We start from the raw sequence: 20,234 nt of genomic DNA, 5'->3' as shown, positions 1-20,234 counted from the left end.
ATAAGGAAACGAAGTATGTATATATGTATGTATGAACATACATATGTATGCGAGAGAACTGTTAATCAGCTAATAATGTTCTGCATGTTTCTTTTAAGAATCACCTGAATGCATAAAGCCTTAGTTAAGTTCATTTCGTGTAAGGCCGTAGGTAAGTTTAAATTGAATGCACGGGATGAACGGGATAATGTGACTACCATTGCATATATATCAACTGCTGCATTCGCTAATCTATTCAAGATATACTGCTCATGTATTATATTTTTTCCATGCTTCAATATAAGCTCTTCAACAGTTTTGCCAAACAATTCGATACATGCAGCTGTTTTTTGGGCATAACTCTGGAGCTCTGATGTTACATAAGGTTTGAAGTCAACTGCCCCAAATCCAATAGACGTCGAAACTCTCCTTGATATTTCACTAGATATAACTCCAAAGTTCGCGGCCGGATTTTTAAAAGCCTTTTGCAGAAATTTTAAGTTGGATGCGGCATACTGAATCCCCGTGAGTGATACGAAAAGTCGTAAAATGTCGTTAGTTCCTTCGAAAATTCGAAATATTCTTAGATCACGTAACACACGTTCTAATCCGGCTTCTTTCATGTAACCCATTCCTCCTAGTATTTGAATGGCCTCGTCACACACATACCAAGCAGACTCAGATGCAAAAACCTTAGATATCGCAGCTTCCAAATGGTATTCCTTACTGCCTTTATCCATATTCTGCGATATTGTGTAAGCCATTGACTCAGTTGCATATTGAAGTATACTCATTTGAGATAATTTCTCTTGTATTGAGCCATATTCATTTATTTTTTTTCCGAACTGCACTCGGTTGTTAGCATGTGAGACGGCTTTTTGTATACAAGTTTTCATTGTACCGGCTAGGGTAGCCCCCATTCCAAATCTGCCATTGTTTAATATAGTCATGGCCACTTTAAACCCTTCGCCTTCCTGCCCTAAAACATTCTCGATGGGAACTTTAACATTTTCAAAATATACTTCTGTTGTATTCGATGCCTTAATTCCCATTTTTTTCTCCGGTGGTCCACTGGTTATGCCTCCAAATGATCTCTCTACGATAAAAGCTGTTACCTGTAAATAAAAAAAAATTATAAAAAGTATATATTTGCTAGGCAGAAAGTTCACATAAATACAAAAATATCTATACTAGCTTATATATGTAATACTTCTATATTGGCAGTAAGCTAACTTCTCAATGTGTAAGCATTCCGAAATCAAAGCGAGACAGTCTGGTACCGTTTTTGTCAATGTATTGTTTACTTGAGCGCCGTTTTTGTATATGTGTTGTGTGTTTATTTATAAACGTATGTGTTCCTTTTCTTTCGTACGTGTTTATTGATATATCTGTACTGTAGTGTTTTCGGACGGTACTAGCTCTTACCGCCAATATAGGAGTATTACATATATGTACTAGCCCAGTAAAATTAGACTTAAAAAAAAAAATTGTAACAGCGATTTTTTGATGCAGTTTACTTCTATTTGACTTCTATTGACTATTCCGCCATCTTGGATTTAAGTTTTTTTTGGGTTTTTGGCGAATTGCAAGCTTACTTTGCATTTTTCGTAAAAAATTGTTCAATACAAATTTGTAGAGAATTTAATTTTTCACCTTTGTTATATAGAAAGTTTTAAAAAAACATTTTTTATTGTAAGTAATTAGCAAAAACTGCGACCAAATTTTACATTGTCACGGTATTCGCCATTTTTCGACAATTTCTGATGAAAATACATATATTGAAATTGTAAAGTTGTACAGAATTGCATTCTCCACAACTTTTATACGTACATTTTTTTTATGACGTTTAGATCACGACCGGGAACGTGCCAAACATAGCGATGTAAGGGATGCGGCGTAAACCGTAGTGCCAACCACCGGAACCAGTTGAGAATCTAAACCATCCAGGAACCCACTCAAAAACAAAGGTCCAGCCGCTTAGGAAGAGCTCAGTGATATACACACCCACAGAAGATTACCGGCGTTGTAAAACTGATCCGCCATTTGAAATTTTTAAATCTGATTTTAGATTCGTAATCAGAGACCTTAAGAACCCTTCAATGTTAAGTTTTAAGCGAATCAAATTCATTAAATTTTTTTTCGCCATTTTGGGTCCGCCATTTTGAATTTTTACAACCTGACCCAGATTCATAATAAGCGGCCCCAAGAACCCCAGAGGAAAACTTTTCGAGCGAATCGGATCGACTTAAATTTTTTGGCCATCATATTCGGTTCGCCATTATGAATTTTTAAAATCATGCTCTAGATTCGTAATCAGCAACCTCAAAAGTATAAGAGCCTGCAGTTATTTTTTCTTTTTTAGTGTCGGGTTCTCCGGTGGCACAAAAGTTGTAAAGTAAAATCTAATTTGCGGTTAGTTTAGATGCCATATTTGAGACGCCATGTTAAATTTTTGAAAATGCCACACTGTTTTCAATGGGGACGTCAATGTGATCATTTTAAGGCCTTAATCTTTGTAATCCGTCCTGTATACGTTATATGGAAATGAATTTTATGCCGCCTCACTTACATCGCTATGTTTGGCACCTTTCCGGTCGTGATCTAAGCGGCTGAGAGGTAACAAGATCAATGGAAATAAGGTCAATTGACACTATTTCGCATACTGGTGCGAAATAAAGTCAAATGACATTATTACCTTTTCCAAGGCGAAAAAGGTCAACAACAATTTGGAAATAAAGTAAATGATGCTATTTCCTCATTCAAATGGAAATAGCGTCAACAATGCTTAAAGTATATCGATTAAAAGAAGAAAATGTTGTTCTTGCATCGTACGTGAGATATGAATATTGTTACCAGGGTTCAGATTTATCTCATTTTAGCCCCTCGCTCGGTCATTAGTCTGCTATGAGCTTGCGCAACTCACCGCGCATCAGCCGAGGCTGTTTGCAAACGAGTACTCGTTAAGTGCGAGCGCACGCGCTGAGTAGCCAGCAAGCGAGTAAGCAAACGAGGGCAGCGCATAGTAGAGCGGCCAGAAAATGAGGCCCTCATTAGCTCTGCCCTCGTGAGCGCGTCGTTGCGAGCGAGACGCTCGTTTTCCTTTCAAAGGAATTGAAAATGTAATTTTTTTTCCAATTCCCTTGAAAGGAACTGAAAATGTAATTGATTTTTTTTCGAATTCCATTCCTCAAAGTAATTTATAAAGTAATCGAAAAATTAATAAAAAAAATTTTTTACGGTTGAATTGCAATAGCTTTGTTGAATTTCTTGCTTGCTAACTGCCTTGAATAAATAACTTATACCTAAGTAGTATTACTAATTGGACTTTAAGAAAACTGAATAACTTAAACTGTAGCTGTTCAGTTTATAGGGTAACGGTTAAATTTTCCAGATCCTACCGCTAACGCTTCGCGGCAGATGAGACCCATAAATGTCGAAGCAGGCATAACCGGCCGGACTGTTGCTGCCTTGGGAACTGCTATTCTCTTGGACTAATCCCTTCGTATCTTTAAAAATGTACTGACTTAATTGTTTATATTATGGTAACCTTAATTCTACTCAAAATGGCGTGCCTTCTGGGGTCTTTGAAGTACTCTTACTGGTATCCTGCGTTACAAATGAGGATAGAGTCCGCTTGAATCACGAGCCCTGTCGGACTGGAGATCCTACCTATTAAGAGTTTTATAAACAAATTGCATTGCTTTGGCTAAATTTTGATGATAACACTGTAAGGACGCTAAAATTACACAAAAAACGCGTGAGACACCTAAAATTTATTTTAAGTAGCATGTTACGGATCTGTATACCGTTTTTTTTAGATAAGGTCATTTATTCAAGTTATTTTCATTTTAAGTTTGCATTGCGAATGAAAAAAATTCAAACTTTAACATAAAAATAAACAAAGAAATGCTAAAATTAGACTATCATGATTTAAAATATTTTTCCCGAGTGATCAACAAAAATTTAACATAGATTGTACATTTACACTGAAAGGTTGTGTCTTTTACAAACGTCCGCAAAGGTTGCAGTTGAACAGGCAATTAGGGTGGTTTTGTCGTGGTTTTTGAAGAGCTTGTGCGCTGTTGTTGCAATAAAGGGTAGGTTTTTGATTTCTTAATCTACTGAAGGCAGAAAAACGGGGAAGGTTTATTTATTAAAACCGGTCATTTGTATTTTATATTGTAATTGTATCTGAAATGTTTCAAAATTCCTTTATATAATTCTCTTCTCATGGAGAAAATTTAAAATTTTTTAATGCTAATCTTAACTAAAGATGTTTAAAAAGATATAAAATATTCTTTATTTTATCAATTTAACTGCGTTCAAATTTTCAAACAGGTGGCAACCCTCCTCAAAAGTATTTTTGAAACTCTTTTTTAAACCTCTTCAATTTGATACCTAGATCAATTAAGCTTAGTTAAATTTTCAAACAGGTGGCAACCCTCCTCCAACATATATTCGGCACTAAGCCTTCTTAAAAGTCTTTAGTTTGATTCCCAAAATGCAGTATTTCATTTATTTTATCAAAATAACCGAGATTAAATTTTTAGAGGTGGCAATTTTACTCAAAACTATTTCCAGAAGTTATTTTTCTTAAACCTTTTTAATTTAATATCTATATTGTAATATATCATTTAGTTTATCAACTAAATTGCGCTAAATTTTTTAAGAGGTGGCAACCCTCCTTGAAAATATTTTCGACTGTAAGCCTTTTGAAAACTCTTCACCCACATGGCAATATTTCATTTACTTTAACAATTTAACTGAGTTACAATTTTCAAATAGGTGGCATCCCCCCTCAAGAATATTTCCAACAGTTATCTGTCTTAAACCTCTTTAATTTGATACCCATATTGTATTATTTTATTTATTTTATCAATGTAATTTAGTTAAATTTTCAAAAAAAAAGACATATTTTCGGCAGTAAGCCTTCTTAAAACTCTTTAGTTTGACACCCAGATGGCAATATTTCATTTATTTTATCAATTTGACAATTAAAATTTTCAAATAGGTGGCAACCCTCGTCAAAAATACTTCCAACAGTTATATTTCTTAAATCTCTATTGTAATAATTCATTAATTTTATCAATATAATTGGATTTAAAAATTTTAAAATAGGTGGCAACCCTCCTAATTTTTGCGATATCATTGGTTCTGGTATTATATTATTCAAATCGGTTCAGCCGTTCTCGAGTTTTGATGACCGTGACATACGATACAACATTTTTATATATATAGATATACATAGAAGATGTCCAATGTGTGCTTTCGAATTTAATCTTTGACCACAACAAAAATTCCACATTGTACATTCGTGAATGAACTTTCAGTTTCTCGATTACTTTTAAAATTCCTTTGAGTAATTGAAAAAACTAAAGTACTCTTGCAATTCCAGGTAATGGAATTGAAAAAAAATCAATTACATTTTCAATTTCTTTCAAAGGAACTGAAAAAAAATTTTACATTACTAGCACGTAATTCATTCCAATTACAATATAAAACTCCTTATAATGGAATTGAAAAAAAAAACAGTTACATTTGAAATTACTTCAAGGAATTGAGAAAGTAATCGATTCCTTTGCTGTGGACTGAAGGAATTGATTCCTAATTACAATTCCTTGTAATTTGTAATTGGGAGTAATTTAATTCCTAAAGGAATCATTACCCTGCAGGAAGTTGAATTAGTTTGAAAGTAATTTATAAACTACTTTATTTGCAATGATAACTAATTCAAATTCTCACTATTTTACCTGCAACCAACTCATTTATTTAACATGGCGATGTCCTAGGAAGCAGTCAATTGCCTTTTCCTGCATGTATTTTCAACTACTTTAAAATGAATTTGGCTTAAACAACTTCAAAGTCAGCATATTTCGTTCGATGCGCTTTCGTTCTGCACTTCACAGATGCTTTTTCATAACTAAGAAAAACCGAAATTTAAAATTAAATGAGATTTTGGCTGCGACCAATTGTAGCAAACATCTTTGCACGGTCAGCTACAGCCAGACATGTAAATGTGCTTTCAATTGTTCAGTTTGTATTGTATGCAAGCAGCATTTAATTTCAACTACTTTAAAATGAATTTGGTTTACATAACTTCAAAGTCAGTGTGTTTCCTTTGAATACGTTTGCGTTCTGGACTTCACAGGTGCTTTTTCATTCTGCCAAGACACAAATTGTTTTTTTGAGCAAAAAGAGTATACAAATTCGAAACACTTACCCATAGCATTTGTTTTAAAGTAGTATTTCAACTAGTTGATAAAAAAAAAATCACTTGTTTCCGTCAGGGTATGACCCAGCTCTGGCCCTGCTCATCTAAATTGAATAATAAACGTGGAAGTTATAAGCAATTAAGCACATACAAAAAGTTTCTAAACAAATTTATGATTTGCATATTATGGAGTACGCATGTTGCGAATGTGGAATTTTAGACATCCGCGGATGCGGATCCGAATGCGAATGCGGAGTCAAGTATTTTCAAGAAACAATTAGAATCTAGCATATTTAATAGCGAAATCGTTTTTTAGACAGCACTTACAAGCAAACCAGCTGTGTCAGGTTTTTCTAAAGCTTTTTAAAAAGAATATTTCATTCTCATTCCTTTCGCTGTTTCAGAATTTGGGGAACCTGTAATTTCATCAGCATGTTTTGATTGTAGTTTTTGTAATTCATTTTTAACTAGTGAACCCGCAAGGCGTTTAAACGCGCAAAATGGAATTTCAAAAATCTAAAAAATATTCCAAATGCTGAGTTATAAGCGACCCAAGTGCCATATTACATCTAAATCTGAGTACAGAGAGATCTTGCTTAGTGCAGGTTTTTAATTTCATCAAATTTCAAACCACCCTATTGCAATAAAAAATGTTTAATTAAAAATATAAAACTTTATCGCACATCTTCAGGCTAAGTTGATTGATTTGACCGCTCATTTTTGAAATTGAAATAACGGTGCAAATTTGATGACTATCACAAAACATGCCTTCTCGTATAATATACTTTTGACATTACCATAAATATTTGATTTTTTAAACATGTGGTAACCTCGCTTATTATAGTCCGTAAATGAAGATATTTCAAACCCCCTTAGATTTATAACCATATTTTACCTAAATAATTATTAAAGAATTTGCATTTAATTTTTTAAACAGGTGGCAACCCTCTTCCAACAACTAAAAAATATTGATAGCGTTCAAAGTAACGATATATTAACACTCCTTCCATCCATCCATATTTTGATATTTCAGATAACTTGTGTATATGTTAACTAAATTCGGAATTTCAAACAGACGGCAACCCTATTAAAAACATTTTCCAATTACTACCTTCTGAAACCCCTTTCGTTTGGCACCCATATAGTGATACATATTTATCATATTTAATTCCCTTAATTGAAATTAAATTTGATCTTTTAAACAGGTGGCAACCCTCCTATAGTTAAATTAATAAAGAAAGATTTTCAACACCATTTCGATTGATATCCGTTTTATAATAATTGATTTACATTTTTAAATAATTTGAATATAGTTTTTTAAAAAATGGCAACTCTTTTCGAAAAAGTTAAACCTTATTGCACATCTACAGCCAGAGGCCTTTAATTTGACATCTCACTTTTGAAAATCAAACGAACGGTACGGATCTGATGGTATTGATTATTAAAAAATTTTAATTTAATTATTCAACAGGTGGCAACTCTTTTCGAAAAAATAAGACCAGCCTGCACTTCTACAGGCCAAGCGCTTTAATTTGACACCCCATTTTTGAAAACCGAGTGAGCCGTGCAGATCTTTTATGCTGCACAAAAATGCCCCCCGTTTTTTATAAGTATTTGAATTATTGGAATTACGGATAACGAGGGTCTCAGAAAGTTACGCAATTCTTATCTAATTAAAGGTCAGACCTATAGCTTCTTAATTATTTGAGCATCGATTCTCTTAATATCCAGACATTGACCATTTCTGCTGGGAATCCCTTACTACAGGACCTTACTCTTTGACTTTAGATAGCAAAGAAGGGAGACGTAGGGGAACAGTTGTTCTACCACAGAAGTTTTTAGCCAAGTTTCCAGTGTATATCCGTATGAAAAAAAAATACTGCCCAACAAGTGAACAAAATTACTGTTTTTAAAATGTTTAATAGAAATAATTTCTCCAAAGAGCCCCATTTGAAATGGTTGAACGAATATATGTAACATCAAAAGCAAATCACGAAAATTTGGTTAAGAATTACAATGTACACTTTATTCTTTTGTAGTCGTTTTTTTTAAGATTGGTCCAAAAACTTATAATAAAAAAAGAAACCAATGCAGTTATTTAAACTGTAGAAAAAAAATATTTAAAGGACTATGTTCTCTTTGACGTACGTCAAAGGTCAAGTAGAAATGGAAACTTGTATGACTGCCCATTGATAGCTCGGGTATATAGCTTAAGAAATAATAAGGCAATTCATCAAATCGCGAACATGCCTCGTAACCATGTAAACGTCGTAAACTTACTTAATTTTGTATGAAAAATCGAATTATTTGCGAGGTTTACGCGGTTCGAGGCATTTACGCATTTCCATGGATACCCATAATATGTTTAAATAGATTTTTATGAAATATTGGCTACAATTTGTCATTTTGTTTGCCAGATAAACACTTTATAGGTGCTCTTGCACAACATTCGCATTCGCAAAAGCTCCGCACTGATTATTGCGAATGCGAATGCGAATATTTGTAACAACCCTGTTATGGAGTACAAACCTTTTACTACAATTTTGAATCATAGCGATCACAGAAATGGTAATACTTGGTGAGTAACTCAGTGAGAGGGGAGACCAGTGTTTGCATGTATGTATTTATAAAAAAAAATATTTATTGGTTCAAAAATGGTGGGTAGGCACTGTGGCCAATGGCAAAGTTCGTTTGCCACCTCTGCATGGTTGTAAGTCATGCAGAGTCCGCAAAATGCTCCGGAAGCAGTGTCCGGAGGATGCATCAGACTAGGCCGAGCATACTTTGAAGTGCCATCTAATTAGAACTTAAGAAAGTTCAATTACATGGCAGTTGAGAAGTGCATGTGCAAAAATTTCCTAAATTGCATAAAGGAAATTTTTGCACATGCAGCAGTACATAGCATGTATTTAGGAGCCTGGTGTTAGCAGACGCGCCTAAACATACCGGCCCCCCTGGACGACTTGGTCGTCTAGTGGATATGACAAAAGCCGCAAAGATCCGGCTCAAAGGACCATGAATAACTCAGTGAGAGGGGAGACCAGTATTTGCATGTATGTATTTATAAAAAAAAATATTTATTGGTTCAAAAATGGTGGGTAGGCACTGTGGCCAATGGCAAAGTTCGTTTGCCACCTCTGCATGGTTATAAGTCATGCAGAGTCCGCAAAATGCTCCGGAAGCAGTGTCCTGAGGATGCATCAGACTAGGCCGAGCATACTTTGAAGTGCCATCTAATTAAAACTTAAGAAAATTCAACTACATGACAGTTGAGAAGTGCATAGGCAAAAATTTCATAAATTGCATAAAGGAAATTTTTGCACATGCAGCAGTACATAGCATGTATTTAGGTGCTTGGTGTTAGCAGACGCGCCTAAACACTTGGGAAGAAAAATGCTATAACAGTTTTTATAGATAATTGTATGATCTAAACTTTCGTCGTTCAAAATATCAATTTATGTGACCTTTGACCTTGAAGAACTTTTTTTGCAGTCGTAGGATCGATAGGGACCGTGGACATTTCATTTATAATAATGTTCGCAACATTCGTACCAATTTTCAGCTTTATGCGAATTATTGTATAAGCTTGCTCCTATTTTTGGGCTAAGTTGAATAAGCTATTGATTTATAGCGCCATCTTGCAGTTCTTTAAATAAGAAATAGATATCAAAAATTAGCTCTTCGTATCAAAGAACCCACAAATACAAATTTGTATTAAAAAAAAATAACATTCGTAACACATTAGTAAATATTAATCTGCATATTAGCTTAGCATCAATTAAAGATCTTTTTTTTTTAAATTGCGCAGGCTCGAAATTGACTTTAGAGCTATGGTCTGGAAGATTTTTTTAAATGAATTTTATGAAGAATCCGAATCTGCTAGGAACGATGTCGAAAAAATCGATCCATACAAATTGACCCGCCCTAGTATATACATACATACATATTTGTATGTATTTATTTATGTATATATTCTCATGCACAGAAGAATGGATGCGTGCTATTTTGACCAGTTTCATACTTTGTACTTTGTAGGTACTAGGGATGTTAATTTTTCGGGATTAGTCCCGGGATTTAGATATTATTACTTTTCAACAACTTGAATCGAAAAAATTGCTTCTATGTATATTGTTTGAGAAGCTCTCCTACCATGAAATAAATAATAATAAATGGATTTGAAACCAACTTTTTTGTTTAAAGTTGCGTTTTTATTATTTCTCTCTGACCGCAGGATTTATTTTGAAGGACTTTGTAATTTAAAAGATATGATTAATTTCAAAAATTGTTAAAAAATTCACTGCAATGTAAAATAAAAATATGGGTAACAAATGCAATAGGAAATTTCTTTAGAATTTAACCCTAGAACACTAACGTTCGCCTGTGAGGCGGAACGAATTCAGTTTTCTCGCAATATTTCAGGAACGATTTTAATTATCAAAGTAAGCGTTCGCGCCAACTCAGTTTAGCGCTGTATGAGGTTGCGCGGATGAGTTCCACGCCCTCTTAACGCCTGACAGGCGAACGTTAGTAGTAAAGGTAATTTTTTTTTGCTTTACTTATTTCAGTTTTTAACACGTTTGTTGGCTATTTTCTGTTTTGAACAAAATTTGTTTTTACTTTTCGAGAGGGGTACCTATGAAGAACAAGTTTTAAAATGGTTGGAAGTAATATCGTTGAATGGAAGCGATAGTGAGGACAATTCGGAAGATTTCAGTGAATGGGCCTTATGATTAAAAAACTAAGCAGTTGCTTTTTCGTAAGATTTCAAACCTTTTGCTTGATTTATTCAAATAAATTTACATAAAAGGTGTGAAATTTTATGAAAAATCAATCGCTTAGTTTTTATTCATAGGGCCCAGTGTGATACAAAAAAGTATATTTCATTTGTAGGTATAAGTCACAATAGAAAAGATAAACAATTAATTCCATTTAAGTGTGAAAGTAAATACGAATACCTTTAAGATAATTTATGGATTGTTTGAGTTCGTTCGCTTTAAAATATTTTTGTTTTATTTATTTAAATTAACCCTTTCAAAAAGATTATAAAATATGTGTTATTTTTCAATACGAACTATTTTTATTAATATTACAAAAATTATTAAATTATTTTATTTTTTACTTTAGAAACATATGAATATATTTAGGCCCATTTTTTAAATAAATTTAAGGTTTTAAGACAAAATTTTTACTTTTTTTTCAAATTAGCCTCACAGGCGAACGTTAGTATTAAAGGAATAAAAAATAAGGTTAGTATCCTAGGGTTCAAAAATTTAAATTTTTTGGATTCACAAGGCTGAATATTTTTAAGCTGACAAAGTTAGAAGAACTAAACTCGAGGATGTTATAGAGTTTATATAAGCCCTTACCTAAAATATAATTTTTTCAAAAACAAATATTGCGAAATTTCAAGGATAAAATTTTAAAATGACATTTTCAATATTTACCAGCCCTTCTGCACCAGAAACTTGAATCTGTTTAAATTCTACAGGACTTCCTCATTAATTTTATACACATACTTCTTCTCTAAGCACATTTCTCTGAATTTTTTAAATCATTTCTAAATTACTGACATCAGAGTAAAAAACTAAAAACGCAATTTTACTATATTTGGCCCATGGTTTCACGAATATATTGATATTTGTGTTTAAAATTTCCTATCGCGCGGTGTTGTATGTATATGAGCTAGACCTTTATAAAAAATATTAATATTAATTTCTTTATTGCCATCAGTGCAAAGTACAAATCCCGAAAAGCCCGGGATTTTTGAGACCTTAAAACGTCCGGGAACCCCTAGTAGGTACATATGTGCATACATATCTATGTATGTATAATTTTTTAATGCTCAATAATTTCTTACATAATTTCAACTTATTATAAATGAAAGAAAGACCATACAAGTTTCATACTTTGTAAAAAATTTGAACATTTCAACAAAGTTACATGAAAATTTTAAACTTTTTAATCACATTTATAGAGCTATGCTTGGTGTGCAGTTTAATAGCAAATTAAATTTAAGTATATTTATAATAAAGTCCAAGTTTTAAATTGTTAAAAAATCCCAATAATTTTTGATATTTTCCAGAGACTGAAAATAAAAGTTATTTTAAAATTTTTGATATCAAAAAGGCATAGTGAAAAAATTATGCTATAGCTTTTTCAAAGGTACCATTAGACTTGTCTCTCATTGCAGATTCTGATTCCTCCATGACTTTTAAAAATATGACTTTTATCATTTTGAGCAAAAATAAAAGTCAGGCAAAAATAAAAGTCAAAGTTAAAAATCAAGTATTCCAGAGCTGTGTATATTGGAATGTAATAGTTTTGAAGCTCCTACATGGATTTTAATAACCCCTATACCCAAACACCAGGGTTACTTCAAATCTGTATACATATTTATGTATACATACAATACATGAAGGGAGTTTTTGTTAACGGCATCAGATCTGCACCGATTATTCGATTTTCAAGACTGAGGTGCCAAATTAAAGGGCTTAGCCTCTAGATGTATGTACCACAAGGCATGACTGTTTTGAATAGGGTTGCCACATTTTTTTAAATTATAAAATCTGCAGCGTTCATTGTATTAAAACAGAAGAGGTGCCAAATGAAAGGGCTAGGCCTGTAGATGTGCAAGAAGGTCTCAGTTTTTTGAATAGGGGTGCCACCTGCTTCTAAAATCATAAGACTTACACCGTTCGTTGTATTAAAAAAGAAGAGGTGACAAATAGAAGGGCTGGGTCTGTAGATGTGCAATAAGGTTTCAGTTCTTTGCTTCTAAAATCATAAGACTTACACCGTTCGCGCAATTTAAAAAATAAGGTGCCATGTGTAGGAGGCCTTTGCAAATTAAAACGTCCGCGTTTGTTCAATGTTAGCACAGAACTGCTTTATTTCATCATCCATTCTTGGTCGTTACATGAGTGAATATTTGAATGCAGTGAATAATGAACAATGAACAATGACTAAACGATAGAAAACATGTAGGAAATAAATGTATACAAGAATGAATAGAAAAGGATAAATGCTAATTACGAATAATGAATAGTGATACATAACTTAACCCTTAGTTGGATTAACATTTACATACTATGTTAACCCTCCGCAATACTTAACTGCTACAATTCGGCCATCCTGACCTTGAGATCACCTGATCTCAGGCGTATTTTTCATTTTGTTTTGGTCTAACCAAGGTCGTATATTTCCAACCGCCCACACACCTTTATACGGGATTCTGGATTGTTGGAAGCCTTCAACATCCTCCAACACGTACCTATCATTACGTAAAATTTTCGAAATTTTGTATCATATCCAATGATATTGTTCGTTGGGTTACTATTGTGTTACTCGCTATTTCACTACCACTCAATTGCCGCTGAAGCATTGCGTTTTCTCTTTCCAATATTTCTTTTTCACGCTTTAGCAGGTTTGCTTCGCGTACCAACAACTCAAAATCTATAGCGTTGATGTTTGCATGTGCATTTGTTTGTGCCGTTTGTTCTGCTGCGTTGATAGATGTCTGGTCATTTCTCTGCTCGCTTCGCTGTAACGTGCTGTAATCGACCTGAATGTCTGCAAGCTCAGCGTCGGCTACGATGTCGCCGGCTAGCTGCTGTGTCTGCTCACCTTCGTCATTCGTCATCAAAATATTTTGTTCGTCGCTGCGTTCAATGGGACACTCGCCCAACTCATTCGCTGGCACTTCACTCAGGCGCAGTACCAACGTACTTTTTGTTCCACTGGAAGGCAGCTCAAGGCGCCGCAACCATGCGCGCAGCTGCGAAACCGTATAATTACCGAAATTCTGAGTATCCATCTCGTATTTTCGCTTTCAATGTTCAATGTTCTTTAAATGTTTCTTTTACACAGGCTTTTTACTAATACTTTTCAATCGTTACTGCTCTTATTTGAGTGTCGCACACACGTATTTTATTTTATTTATTTGTGATCACACTTTATGTCTTGTCTTTCGAAATGTTCACAACAATTTTACTGCTTCATTACTTTTAGTTTGTAATATGCGCACAATTAACCGCGATAGCGCTTTAGTGTACAAAAACGTATGCACACAAAAAAAAAATGGCCAAATGGGATCAAACCCCGCTTCTGAAAAATTGTAGGAGGCCTTTGCAAATTAAAACGTCCGCGTTTGTTCAATGTTAGCACAGAACTGCTTTATTTCATCATCCATTCTTGGTCGTTACATGAGTGAATATTTGAATGCAGTGAATAATGAACAATGAACAATGACTAAACGATAGAAAACATGTAGGAAATAAATGTATACAAGAATGAATAGAAAAGGATAAATGCTAATTACGAATAATGAATAGTGATACATAACTTAACCCTTAGTTGGATTAACATTTACATACTATGTTAACCCTCCGCAATACTTAACTGCTACACATGTAAAGGGGCTTGATCTAAAGATTTGCAAGAAAGAACGTCTCATATTTTTGAAGAAGAGGTGACAAATAGAAGGGCTGGGTCTGTAGATGTGCAAGAAGGTTTCAGTTCTTTGAATAGGGTTACCACCTGCTTCTAAAATCATAAGACTTACACCGTTCGCGCAATTTAAAAAATAAGGTGCCATGTAAAGGGGCTTGATCTAAAGATTTGCAAGAAAGAACGTCTTATTTTTTTGAAAAGTGTTGCCGCCTAACAAATTTTTATTTTTGGGGAGGGCATCAGATTTACACCATTCCGACGCGTTTCCAAATGAGACGTCAGATGAGAAATATTGACTAACAGACCTGTTTTGGGTTTTTAAAGGGTTGCCGCCTAATTAAAAATGCATTGTTTAAATATGATAGTCAGTAAAATGTCACAATATGGGCATCAAGCGAAAGGAGTTTGAAACTAAATTAATATGTTGGTGTTTTTAATAGAGTTACCACTTATTAAACAAATTTATAACTATGAATGGTAAGTAATATGTTAATATATAGATATGTGTAAATAGTTATCAACATTTTTAACAATTTTGGTTATTTTTCTTTTGCTTATGTAATGTTTATTATTTTTCCATAAAAGTCTAGCTCATTATATACCAAGGACCATATAAATCTACATTTAAACCATTGCCTTAAAAAAATAAAAAGCAGAAATAACCGGTATTATTTGCTCAAAATGATAAAAGTAAAAAAATAACTTAAATTTTTTGACTTTTATTATAAAATGCATAACCGGTATGGTCTCTGATACATGCACAATACCGTCAGAAAAACACTAACCTTATTGTGCAATGTGAAGCAGATAGTGCATGCATATACATACATACATATGTACATTTGTATGTATAATACAAACTATCTACTATTTAGGGTATTAAACAGTATTTGATAATTAAGGCCGGTCCACATAGAACTTTCGCGTTGACTTTGATTGGAGTTGGCGTTGGTTTGACAGAACGCACGTTAAAAATATGCTTGCTACAATGAAGCTGGGCAGCGAATGTTTTGGCCACTAAATTAACATATTAACGACAGGTAAGTTAATATTTCATATCAATAATTGCATGAAAAACAATATTTATTGCCCTCATTTGATTAAAAGCGAAAAATATTACACATTTTATTTATTTTCAACAGCTGACGAGCAACTCACGAAAAAAGCTGAGAGTTGGCTATCTTTCTGCTTTGTGTTGTTCATGTATTCATAGTCAGCTATTGAAACGACGCCAACGCCAAAGTTGTACATGTATATAATTTTTGATTTTCTTAATTTTTGATTTTCCGCTTCTTTTTGCATAATTTCGCGAAAAGAACTTTTCGAACAATGAAAAAATCTCACCAAACATTGGAAAAAAAGCGAGTATTTACACCCAAGTCATTTTATAGTATAACCTTTGTTTTCTGAGAGTGGAAAGCAGGAAAAAAAATTAACCAAAATTCCATCACATTTAATGACTGGGCCCACATTTTTTGTGAGTTTTTGACGTTTAGTGATCCAATCTACCCCATATTTTTTATTTAGGTTTTCCGTATAAAATAAAGACTACAAACTAAATTTCATCGACATCGGATGAAATTTAATGTTTCCGCCCACAAGAGTAGAGGGCGTGGCAATTATTCAATCTTTACAAACAGCCTCATTGCGTAAATCGTAAATTAGGCTAAGGTGTACGATTCGACAACAGTAGCATTGTCTATTGTCGTTCTGAAATAAGTAAACGACCAAAATTGTCGAAAACTATACAGTGCTGCCAAGTTTTTCCTTTTTAATACACTAGTCGAGTGGAACTTTTAGGCAATGACGTGAAATTTTCGATACGATTCGGCTCTCGAAAATCGACTTGCTGTCGACACGACTCTCGCAATGAGGGTGAAAATTTCATAATTCTCTATTTCTAAGTAAAACTAGAGCGCATGTCAAGTTTCAGTGAAATCCGTAGAGGTGTACTATTATTTCCACCTGCCTCCATATAGTCGAAACAGTGTGCGGCGTCACGCATTTTCTTCCATACAAAGTTACTATGTTCGACAATTTCTTCTGTATGAAAGTAATAATAGGTGACAGGTAATAAGATCAACGGAAATAAGGTCAATTGACTTTATTTCCCACCTTGGTGCGAAATAAAGTCAATTGACATTATTACCTTTTTAAAAACGAAATAAAATCAATTGACATTATTTCTCTTTCAAACATTAAATTTGCTTAGCTTCGCGGCGGGCCGCGTCAGCGCGCCACACCGCGTCACGCTACGCCGCGGGCCCCCCGGCCCCCCCTCCCCGTCTCCCGACGTGCTGTAGCGCAGGTAGATTAATTTTTTGTATACGTTGAAATAAAATTTTTATATATTTTAAACATCGAGGGCTTATATTCAATAATACCCCCTATCTGCACACTTTTCACAAAGATGAGATTCTGATATAAAAATCCACCTAAGCTTTAACTGTCATCAGTGATATTAATGCTACCTTATATAACGACAGGTAATAAGTCCCAGATGGTTTCTAAAATCAGAAATTAGTTTTTGTGCAAATTGCAGATAGAGGGTATTAATGAATTCAAGCCCTCGATATTTCACATTTTTATATTTGTAAGTTATTGGAAGCAGGGATGCCAACTTGGCTCAAACCGTGCCATTTGTTCCTATTTTATTTCAAATGGCACTTAATTTTTCAATTTGGCACAAAATGCCAAAATGGCACTTTTGTAAAAAAAATAACATTTCAATACATTTTTGTGAAATCCTTTGCGTGCACTTCTTTTTCTCAACTAAAATTTTCTAATTTATAAAGGCTATTCAACTGGTTTATCTTATTTTATCATTGCACTTTTGTTTTGAAAATGAGGCTTTATTTTATTGCTAAATGTGAATGATTAAAAGGAATTACACCTTTTTTGGCACTTTTATTTTTCTATTTGGCACATTTTGGCACTTTTTTTATCCTCAATATGGCACCTCAAAACTAAGGAGAGTTGGCAGCCCTGATTGGAAGATTTCTGCTGTGTTTTGAGGCAACAACTTGTCTGCAGTAAAAAAGCATATAATTTGTGTTTCAAAAGTGTGTGAAAACCAATCAATTAACTTATATGATCTCGGTTCCGATATTAAATAATCAATAATTGTTTATACCCGCATTTTGGCACATTGGCTCGTTGAATGTGCCATCTAATAAATAGTGTCGTCGTTCTCCTTAGCTGCTTTTAAATGACTGCTGGCGGAGACATAAATACAGTGTAAGAAAATTATTTTTCTAGAATTGTTTCCTTATAGAAAGGTTGGGTTCTTTTCCACCTTAGACATTCCGAATTCGTTCAAAATATGCTAATTTAAAACACAGAATTCTTTCAGTGCTCCTCCGGGGTTTTTGGACATGTACTGTTTCTTCAATTTAATAGTGTTCGCTTTATTTTTGTAGAAACGAAAAATGTTTTGCAAGTTATGGATCATTTCTCCACTCTTTCTTCAAATATTTCTCGTATTCCAGCTGTGCGCAGGCGTTTAGTTTTTCGCATCGTGTTTTTACATATTCGTAATTTAAATTTTTTTTAATATAATCAATTGGTGGTAGTTCATGATTGTGTGTGGATTAATATCACAACACTGAGGATTTGGCAAAAGCCTTTTTCATCTATTAAAAAACAACACTTACGGGGCAATGTTTATTGTAAGAACAACATTTTTTTCTTTGAATCGACATACTTTAAGCATTGTTGACGCTATTTCCATTTGAATGAGGAAATAGCGTCAATGACTTTATTTCCAAATTTTTGTTGACTTTATTTCGCTTTTGAAAAGGTAATAATGTCAATTGACTTTATTTCGCACCAGGGTGGGAAATAAAGTCAATTGACCTTATTTCCATTGACCTTATTACCTGTCACCTAATAATAACACCGTCAGCAAAAAAATAACCCAAAATCAACGCGAATTCTTAGCCTATTGAAACTTGCACCTTAATAAGCTACAAAACTACATTTTTGCTAAAAATTATGAATACAAAGTTTTTCTTGTGGCTGTTTTTTTAATTTCCCTACAACGTTTGTAATGTGGATTTATATTTATGGTGTTAAATATTATATATTGACTAGACTTTAATAAAAAATGATGAAACATTAAACAACCGAAAGGAATATTATCAAAACTGGTCAAGATACCGTGTCCCTATTTTTTTTTTATATAATAGTATATATGTACATATGTATGCATACATAAGCATTTTTAAAAACGTGTTTAAGCGAACACTGTATTAAAAAATGTAGACAGCAAAAAAGGTATTTTTGGAATCCAAAAAAAAGTATTATACTGCGAAAAAAGTATAGATACGAGCGTTATGTAACCAAATTTGGTAAAGATCGGTGGAGTAGTTTTTGGGATACACATATATGATATAAGTGGGCGTTGCCACAACCATTTTCCTAAAATTTTTTGATAAAACACTTTTTTCTAAAGAGCGATTGTATACATCAATTTTGAATAAATATTGATGAATTCCTTAATAAATAAGAATATAAGAAATACACGCATATAATTTCAAAGCTGTATTTTAGAAAAGTAGCCTTGGACAATTTTTATCGATTGCAAACAATGGGGTATCAGTTTATTTGAAAATAAATTTAATTTTAGATAATTTGAATTTTGATATTTTGATATTTTGAAATTGTGGAAATTAGCGACGGTCAAAATCTAAATTACGAAAAATCTAATTACGAAAATATATACAGGGTGTCCCAGAAGTAACCTGCCAAACTTGAGAAGGCAGGTGGGGTGGTGAGCTCCCTGATAAGTAAAAATTTTTCAGGTAAAAGTGTCACCTTTTCTGAAATATTTAAATTTTTTTGAATGAAAGAAAAATCGTGCCTTTTCATGTATTTTCTTTAACTGCATCTACAAACAAGGCTATACTTTGTAAATTTTTTTATTTAAAATACTTCCAGATAGTTGCTTCTCCATACTCATATGCCACGTAGTAAAAATATATTAAGGAACCATTATAAAATTAGGACTATTTTGGGATTTTTAACTTTTTGTTATTTTGTTTCCCAACTTTGACTATCTCTGGTGAAAAAAATGTACTGAGCTATAACTTTACATTACATAAAAAAATTGCTCATTTAATAGATATTTCAGAAATGTGCCACTCTTACTATTTCGAATAGAAAAAAAAGTTATACCCGCTTTTGTGGGTAAAGGACTGAGACACGCTAGAATGTATTTAATAGATTTAAATTTAAGTTGCTCTTATTACTGACCAATGACATGCTAAATAGTACAAAGGTACATTATTACATGCTCCTGACATTATTTTATTTAAGAAAAGACACTTTTAGAGATCTTAAACTCAATTGGGCTATCTCAGCAGCAGCTCCATTTATTTGTTCCCGAAAATGCTCTTCGTTTTTAATTATTTTTGAATAAATTTTGTCCCGGTAGAAAAAATCGAATGGATTCAGGTCTGGCGATCGAGCGGGCCACGTGATTGGCCCGTATCGTCCAATCCATCGGCGAGGATAAGTTTCGTCTAAATGTGCTCTTACTTCACGCCCGTAGTGAGCAGGGCAACCGTCATATTGCTGCCATAGTCTTCGCCGCAGG

At 33.5% G+C, this 20,234-nt stretch overlaps 1 protein-coding gene across 1 annotated transcript in view; it reads right to left on the bottom strand.

Annotated features, from left to right (window-relative positions):
* The window catches only part of Acadvl (Acyl-CoA dehydrogenase very long chain), a gene marked incomplete at its 5' end in the record, with an annotated part of 48,556 nt that overhangs the window by 15,340 nt on the left and 12,982 nt on the right, over window positions 1-20,234 (bottom strand). Inside the window, one exon of the mRNA XM_017614176.1 lies at window positions 105-1,094. Coding sequence (XP_017469665.1) covers window positions 105-1,094 — 990 coding nt within the window. The remainder of the gene's footprint in view (window positions 1-104; window positions 1,095-20,234) is intronic.

This window comes from Rhagoletis zephyria, unplaced genomic scaffold, assembly GCF_001687245.7.
Source record: "Rhagoletis zephyria isolate East Lansing unplaced genomic scaffold, Rhagoletis_zephyria_1.1 Rzeph_scaffold_00787, whole genome shotgun sequence".
NCBI classification, from domain to species: Eukaryota; Metazoa; Arthropoda; class Insecta; order Diptera; family Tephritidae; genus Rhagoletis; species Rhagoletis zephyria.
Note: the sequence above shows the minus strand (reverse complement) of the source record. Positions and strands in the feature narration are given on the sequence as shown.